The sequence below is a fragment of the Macrobrachium nipponense genome, chromosome 9 (assembly GCF_015104395.2).
Source record: "Macrobrachium nipponense isolate FS-2020 chromosome 9, ASM1510439v2, whole genome shotgun sequence".
NCBI lineage: Eukaryota > Metazoa > Arthropoda > Malacostraca > Decapoda > Palaemonidae > Macrobrachium > Macrobrachium nipponense.
In genome coordinates, this window is record NC_061110.1 from 41,418,650 (window position 1) to 41,427,850 (window position 9,201).

Genomic DNA, 9,201 nt, shown 5'->3' on the forward strand with positions numbered 1-9,201 from the left:
TGGTTCAGTGTCATGGGAATGGTGGAAGTGTTGCACCGGGGCCCCACCCACCCAGGATCACAAGAGCACAGAGGTTCCTTAAGGCCACCTGTACACTGACCTTTTAGTCCGCACCCTTCCTTGCATGCCAAGTCTTGAATACTACATCTAGCTGAGCTTCCGCTGCTAAAGGCTGGTTCTCCGAGGTCGATGAGCTGGGAAAAGTGGGAATGCTATCAGTGTCATACTAGTTGGATGTGTCCGTACTGCAGTTAAAGTTAAGTATATCTTAGTTTTACAAGACCACCGAGCTGATTAACAGCTCTCTTAAGGCTGGCCAAAAGGATTAGATATTTTTTACGTGGCTACGAACCAATTGGTTTCGTGGCAACGGGACCTACAGCTTATTGTGGGATCCGAACCACATTATATCGAGAAATGAAATATCACCGGAGATAAATTCCTCCGATTTCGTGTTGGCCGAGCGGAGAATTGAACTTCGGACCACCAGATTAGTAGGCGAGCACGAAAACCACCCGTCCAACGAGGAACTTGTATTGCAGTTAAACATACTCTAAAAACACACCCGTAACTTATTGCACGCACCTCGCAAACAGGTTAAATGGAAATCAATGACTTCTTAGTAATCATAAACAGTGTTTCATACGACTGACAGGTTTTTCTAAAGATTCGATCTCCAATTGTGGTTGCCTACCTCTTTTCAACCTGTTTGTGAAATGTATGTGATAAGTTTCTCTGTGTTTATGATATTTTCTACTCTAGTGTGGAAGCACCCTTAAAGTAAAATTATATTTTCATCATCAAAAGTGAAAAAAAAAAACATCGCTAAACTTACCTGAGAGTTTATCTTCAGATGGGAAATGCACCCATCTAACCCCTGATGAACTGGCCCGGACGACCAACCATACAAGTGTGGATGTGGGTATGGGTGCGCTAAGCCTCCAACTTGCAAAGGGACACTGCTGATCCATCCTTCACTGGTGTGGGGCTCTTGCCATGCTGCCCGTGCCAGACAGTGTTCTACGCTTGTAACATTCAATGCCCTTTGATGGCTACAGCGATCTACCATCAGGGTCACTCCCTAGAGAAGTTTCAGCATTATACAAGATTTATATAAGCCTTCTACAAAACATATATATATATATATAGAATATATAATATAATGTATATATATTAGATGTATATGAATATTTAATGCTGTTAATAGATTATAATAATATTTATGATAGATATATATAAATATTATGTATTGTTTTTTATATATATATCTATATAGTATAAATATATATTATAATATTTTATTATTTATATGTATATATATATATGTATATATACTATTATATTATATATATATGTATATTATATTATATATATTATATTATATATATTATATAATTATATATATAATATATGTGTGTGTGTATATATATATATATATATATATATATATATATATATATATATATATAAATATATATATATATATATATATATATGTATATGTGTAATATATATATATATATATATATATATATATATATATATATATATATATATATATACTATACATATATATAGTTTATTACTAGCATGAGTATGCATATAATTTAATAGAAAATAGAGCTTTGAATAAAACATCATAGGAATTGCTACCAATGGATTCTGATTGATAATAAATTTGACTTAGTCACCTGTGCATTGAGGTGTAGATGTATGACGTGCCAACTTCCAGTATTTAACTGGACATCGACTTCTAATTTGAGCGGTCCTCTGGCTCCCTCCAAAAGGACTTGAGGTCTTCCTTGAACTAACTGTAAAACTATCAAAGCAGCAGATGGCTGGCGAGGCCGAGGTGAAGTGGATGCCAATGGCCCAGAGTAAAGAAGAAGGGCATCCAAATTTTTCGTCAGAAGTCGTAGAGAGATAGTCGTGGGCAAACAGGGAGTCAGGGGCCTTACCCATGCCCACCCACTTCCCGTGAAAGTTCTGCTCAATATCTTGCATCTTCTACCCCAAGAGCCGCCAGGACATATACATCTGAGTATTGGTAGGGATAAAAGGGAAATCATCACCAGTAAGAGACAGTTTTGATATGATGCAGACGTTGTTAAGTCATATGGTGCCATCATTTACTTGAGATTATAAAAGTAAACAAATTATAAATTAGTTGTCGTATTTCACAAATAAAAAAAATTATGGATGGCTGTAAGGAGGTAAAAATCGAGTACAGAATTTTAGTGACCTAAGTCAGTTGACGCAACACAAACAAATATATGTATATGTATATATAAGACTGGTAAAAGTGTTCTGTTACAACAGAATTCCATCTAATAAAAGGAGCCCATAAAACCACCAAAATATAGAGAAAAATACTATATTTCAGAGACTGCTGTCTCCCTCTTCAGGTAGATTAATGAGAAAAGTTACAGGAAAGGTGGTATTTATACCAAGAGGTCCATCCACAGGTAAGCCAATTTAGGTCACTCCCGCTAATAATCTTCCTTTAATCTTCTTAAGTGTTGGTTGAATGAAAACCTGTCGATGACATCTGAATCCCATGCTCCCTTTGAGATGTTCATTATCTGCCTCTGTTTAATCAAGGCCGATTCCATCATTTGATTCTTGTACCGGCAGTTCTGCTATAAATTCTAATTTATTCTATGGTTATGTTCATTTATATGGTTGAAAAAAGCTGAGTTCTGTTGTCCATACCTAATTGACCGTTTGTGTTGTATTAATCTCGGGGGAAGTGATTTGGGGAAGTGATTTTCCTGTAAATCCGATGTAAGATTGGTCACAGTCCAGGCATCAGATTTCGTAAATGCCTGTGTCCTTGGGGGATGGCTTTTGTTGGACGTTATTCAGGGATTTGGCTAAGGTGTTTGGGTAAGTAAATGCAAAAGGGTTAGATTTTCTGAGGGTCTGGGTCACTGTCTTAATCCTGTCCAGGTGTGGAATTTTTATTTTATTGCTAGGTGTGTCTCTGGTCTTGTCTTGAGGGGGTCAGTAGAAAATTACGTTTGCTTTGTGAATCGCTTTCTCAAGGCTACTTACGAATTAGTTCAAATTCTTTTTCCAGGAAATCTGGGGAACAAATTCGTAAGGATCTTAAGAATAGGTTGCTGGCTACGCCTGTCTTGATAGGAATGTCATGATAGCTGAAGTAATGAATGTATGAAAGTGAGAACGTTGGTTTTCTGTATATGGTAAATTTGTATTCTGTCGTGTCTCTGATTATTAAAACATCAAGAAAAGGAATTTTGTTGTCTGTTTCCCATTCAACTTTAAATTTGATGCTGGGAACTGATGCGTTTAATTTTGAAAGGAATTCATTAAAATTGCCCCATCTATTATCCCAAAATGTTAGAATATCGTCAACATATCTCATCCAAAGCATGTTTTTGGGTTCTTCTTGCATTTATTACTGTAGTTTCAAAATATTCCATTTACAGATTGGCTATAACAGGACTTAAAGGACTACCCATACTACACCCGAATTTTTGCTTATAGGATGATTCCCTAATGAAAATACGTTAATAGATACACACAATCCAACTAACTTTATTATTATTTTTTTTGTCAAGTGCCAATGGGAAATGATCTGAATAGGGGAATAATTTTTCCCTCAAAAAGAGAAGAATGACCTGTACTGGTACTTTTCTGAATAGGGTATCCACGTCAAGGCTTAAAAGATTTATGTTGTGAAGTGGTATATGTGCCTCTCTGAATTTGTGACAAAAATCTTCTGAATGTTTAATGTGACTGGGAGAAAAAGGGCCTAAAAAAGGGGAAAGGAGGCCAGCTAACCATTTAGAAATTTTGTAATTGAAAGCTCCGGAACATGAAACGATGGGTCTGAATGGAAGATTGTCTTTGTGAGTTTTGGGAAGGCCATAAAAGTAGGGTAGTTTAGGATTAATTACTTTAATTTCTCTAATAGTTCAATGCTCTTTTTGTCTTGGCCAGTTAATCTTACTTACCTGTGGATGGACCTCTTAGTATAAATACCACCTTTCCTGTAACTTTTCTCATTCATCTACCTGAATAGGGAGACAGCAGTCTCTGAAATATAAAATTTTTTCCCTATATATTTTGGTGTTTTTATAGGCTCCTTTTATTAGATGTATATATATATATATATATATATATATATAATAATATATATATAACATATATATATATATATATATATTATACATAAATTATATATAAGTTTATTGTGGAGATGGATAGGAAATAAAAAATTATATTTAGAGGAAATAAATAAAAAATAAAAACAATTGTCACAGAATTTTAATGAAGATTTCTTTGAATCTCCAGAGAGATTATCAGTTTTCTGAGGGTGAAAAATGAGACTGTAAACATCCAGTGATAGGATAAAGGAATGAAAGGTTTAGAGAACCAAAACTGATGCAATTTTATTGTAATTGCAAAACGAAAGGGAAGATAATATTGGGAAATAAGGTAACATACCTAAGACTGGAGACAGAGAGGGAAAGGAAAAGAAGGCATGTAGTAAACAAAAGATGATGAAGGTGAGGAAAAACTTAAGAAGTTTAACATAGAATGAAATGAAGAGAAATAGTAATGAACACATGGGTAACAGAACAAATGATGCAAATATTGAAATGCTGTCTGAAGAGGATGCAATCCTGGGTCGATGGGGTTAATATTTGACAACTTACTGCTTATGGGAGATCGAATGAAGAAAGGAAAGAAGGAACCAGTTCATGGGAGACTGAATAAAGAGGGGAAGTAGAAGTCAGTTCACGAGAGATTATATGAAAAAAGGAATGAAGGAGCCAGTTAATGGGAGACTGAATAAAGAAAGGAAGGAAAGAGCCAGTTTATGGAGACTAAATGAAGAAAAGAATGAAGGAGCCAGTTTATGAGAGATTAAATAAAGAAAATAATGAAGGAGCCAGTTTACGAGGGACTGAAAAAAGAAAGGTATGAAGAAGCTAGTTTATGGGAGACTGAATAAAGAGAGGAATGAAGGAGACAATTTATGGGAGATTTAATGAAGAAAGGAATGAAATGGCCAGTTTATAGGAGACTGGGTGAAGAAAGTAACGGAGGAGACAGTTTATGGGAGACTGAAAGAAAAAGGGAATGAAGAAGACAAAACAGTTTAAGGGAGACTGAATGAAGAAAGGAATGAAGGCGCCAGTTTATGGGAGATTGAATGAAAAAGGAGCCAGTTTATGGGTGATTGAATGCAGAAAGGAATGACACAGCCAGTTTATGAGAGATTTAATGAAGAAAGGAATGAAAGAGCTAATTTATGGGAGATTGAATGAAAAAAGGAGCCAGTTTATGGGTGATTGAATGCAGAAATGAATGACACAGCCAGTTTATGAGATATTGAATGAAGAAAGGAATGAAGGAGCCAGTTAATGGGAGACTGAATAAAAAAACCAGTCGGATTTGGGGAGATTGAATGAAAAGAAACGAGCCAGTTTATGGGAGACTGGATGAAGGAAGGAATGAAAGAGACAGTTTACTGGAGAATGAATGGAAAAAGGAATGAAGGAGCCAGTTTGTGGGAGATTGAATGAAGAAAGGAATGAAGGAGACAGTTTGTGGGAGATTGAATGAAGAAAGGAATGAAGGAGACAGTTAATAGGAGATTGAAAGAAGAAAGGAATAAAGAAATGAAAGAGACATTTTATGGAAGACATGAATGAAGGAGTCAGTTTATGGGACACTGAATGAAGAAAAAATGAAGGGGGCAGTTTATGGGTGATTGAACAAAGAAAGGAATGAAGGAGCCAGTTTATGAGGGATTGAATGAAGAAATGAATGAAGGAGCCAGTTTATGGGAGATTGAATGAAAAAAGGAGCTAGTTTATGGGAGATTGAATAAAAAAAGGAGCCAGTTTATGAATGACTGAATGAACAAAGGAATGAAGGAGTCAGCTTATGGAAGATTCAATGAAGAAAATAATGGAGCCAGTTTACGGGAGACTGAATGAAGAAAGGAATGAAGGAGCCAGTTTATGGGAGACTGAATGAATAAAAGAGCCAGTTTAATGGAGATTGAATTAAGAGAGGAATGAAGGAACCCGTTTATAGGAGATTGAATGAATAAATTAATGAAGGAGACAGTCTATGGGAGACTGAATGAAAAAGGAATTAACGAGCTAGTTTGTTTGTAGATGAAGGAAAGGTCCCAAATGAATGAACGAGATTTCCGTTTGGTAAAAGTGATTGAGAAGACTCAGACCTAACTTTACATATTATACCAGTAAGAGTATCTTGTCGGAATGTAACTGAGAGAGTTAGACAATTCAAATAATATTTGATGCTGGAAAGATTGGGTTTACTCAACAAAAATGGCATTTGTTATTAAACAATTAAATAAGAAGCTTGAAGACAGATGAAACAGGCTACTTTGTGTCACTAAAAACGTTCATATGATGGATATGAAACATGCATCATAATCTGTACAGAGTGAATAGTTTGGTGTCAGAATAGTTCAAGACTGTTTAATATCTTTATTTGAGGTGTGCTGCAGAAAGAGAAAAAAATCAGAGCACGAATTGCAGACTTTTGTAAAAACTGTGTGATAAAAATGGGCTTGTAAACAGTGTTGAATGGTCAATAGTTCCAGGCAATACAGTAAAGATTAGGGATAATGAAGGAAAACTAAAAGATTCTAACGGATACTTTTGAAAGATTTTGGAAGAGGAGGAAGTTGCATGTAAATGTGAGTAGGAGTAAAGTAATGAAAGTATATGAAATCCAGGACAAATGCCAGTATGGACAGTGGTAAACTAGTAGATGCAGTCATCATTATAGATACTTCAGATAAATATGACACATGATAACAGGATGAAAGTAGGGGTGAGTCACATATTACGGAAGCAGGATGTGCGTAAGTGATAGGGCGTCAGCTCGGAATCTCTACAGTTGCTAAAGTTAGTATACGAGTATATGAAGGAATTCTTACGTAGAATCTTTCGCATGGACCTGATGTAAGAATGCTGAATAGAAAGGAAAGATAAACGGTTAAAGCTGTTACTATGAACTGTTTGGATAGCATGCGTGGTATAAGAAGAGTCGGAAAGTGTAGGAAACGTAGACTCAAAGAACTAGTGAAGATGGAATAGCGCTTAAGGAAAAAGTGGAATATGACAAGCAGGGGAAACGATAAAGAGCTTCGATTATTTGGAGGAAAACGTATACGAAAATGTGAAAGACCTCGATAGATGGCGTCATAAAGTTACTAGAAAGGAAGAACTTCAATATCAATGACTCGAAAAGTGAGTGAAAGATGTGGTATGAATGGCAAGTGTTAGTTATTCAACAAGCGATAATGAGCCAGCTGTTTAGGCGATTGAAAAGTCTAATCTTACGGTAGTTCTCTTCACAGGGATTCAACAAATATGAATAGATTATATGTACGAGTATATATATATATATATATATATATATATATATATATATTATATATATATATATATATATATATTATACACGTTAGTTACAAAGCTTTGTTGATCGCCTCAACAGCGTTGGAGAGAAACTGTAAATGCATTTAAGCTTTGTAGGAAGGATGTGCGGATATCTCTTAGAATTAAAATCTCAGAAAATGGTTTAGGGCTGAAAGTGGGAAGTGAAGGCTGTGTTAAAATACAAAGATGGTGTCAAAGAAATATATCTAACGAAGGAAATTATCATTTTAAATGAAGCTGCACAACAAGAAATACACGTTTATAATATGATGATGGAAAAGAACACACAAGAAGAAATGTAAAGTGAGTAAAAGAAGCATCATGAAATGTACGGATGTCAAGAAACGTTCCTCCACAAGGAAATGTATGCAAAGATAATTGTCAGAGAGGACGGAGCAACTGGAGATATGCTCTCTGAGTTAAGTGCAGGCCTTAGGCGTCGAATACAAACATATTTACATTTACACACACTCACTCACGCATATATATATTATTATAGATAATATAATTAATATATATATAGTAATATATAATATATATAACTATATATATATATAACTATATATTTATATAAAAACTTATATATATATATAATATATATATATTATATATATATATATATATACCTATTACAATATACCCATATACATATTATATATATACATCATACAGATACATTATATATATATATATATAATAGATATATATAATACATAGAAGTATACTCGTATATATAATCTTACCGTATAAATACTCCACTACCCATGTCTTTCCACAAATCCCAAACGCATCAAGCCTTCAGTATCACAGTAGGTCTAAGTCATCCCGATTTTGTTCCTGACAGACAAACCTGGCTGATATACTCTCTTATTGCTGACAGAGAAACCTTACTGATACACTTTCTTACTGCTGAGTGAGTAGCTTGGTTGACAAACTTTCTTACTGCTGACAAAGAGACCTGGCTGACATACATACTATTCTCCCGGGACAATGCGTCAAGAACATGACCAAGTCATCCCTTTCTATATAATCACTAAATTTCCGTAGTCCCTAACCACCTGATTCCTAATACCTAACATACTTTCAGACTTTTATCGCTAAATGAAAAAATTCCTTTGTACGTACAGTTTCACTGTTATATCAAAATCCCAGTCTGCATTGGAATTCAGATAATACCAGATTAACCTATATCCATGTTGTCATATGGAGTTTCATCCGCTGTGTGGGGGGGAGGTGTTGTTATTGCTCCAAAATAATTGAAAGAACCAATATCATTCTTCATTTTTTCTTCTAGTATTAATAAATTTTCGTCCTTTTTGTACCTACTTTGTCTTTTTTCTTGTCAGTGTCCTAGATAGTTTCTTTAATTCCTTCTCTCCCCATTCTATCAAGCAAGCTTTATGAATTTCCATTAACTGAGTATTTCAAGTTCGTAAAGTTTCCGTCGGTAATCCAGTCTAGGCCTTCTCTTCATTCTCTATTCACTTTTATATAAATACGTAAAATTGGGAAGCAGCAAAAGTGACATAACACTCAATGGGTTATCTTAAAATTTACATTTCAACTGAAAACACTCCACCGACATCAACCAACGTTGTATTACCTACCATTCATTAAAATTTTCCATTTAATTTTCATATCTAAGAGGAATACACAGTGGGTGAGTTAACCCCCTTCTCATATTCAACACGAGCTAAAGGAAGGGATTTTTAAGTTTCTTACAAAATCTGTTCACAAATTTTTT

At 34.8% G+C, this 9,201-nt stretch overlaps 1 protein-coding gene across 1 annotated transcript in view; it reads right to left on the minus strand.

Annotated features, from left to right (window-relative positions):
* LOC135218523 (putative neural-cadherin 2) overlaps positions 1-9,201 on the minus strand; it is a 643,835-nt gene that overhangs the window by 16,533 nt on the left and 618,101 nt on the right. Inside the window, 3 exon segments of the mRNA XM_064254888.1 lie at positions 1-194; positions 836-1,081; positions 1,692-2,037. The exon segment at positions 1-194 is cut by the window's left edge and continues 145 nt beyond it. Coding sequence (XP_064110958.1) covers positions 1-194; positions 836-1,081; positions 1,692-2,037 — 786 coding nt within the window.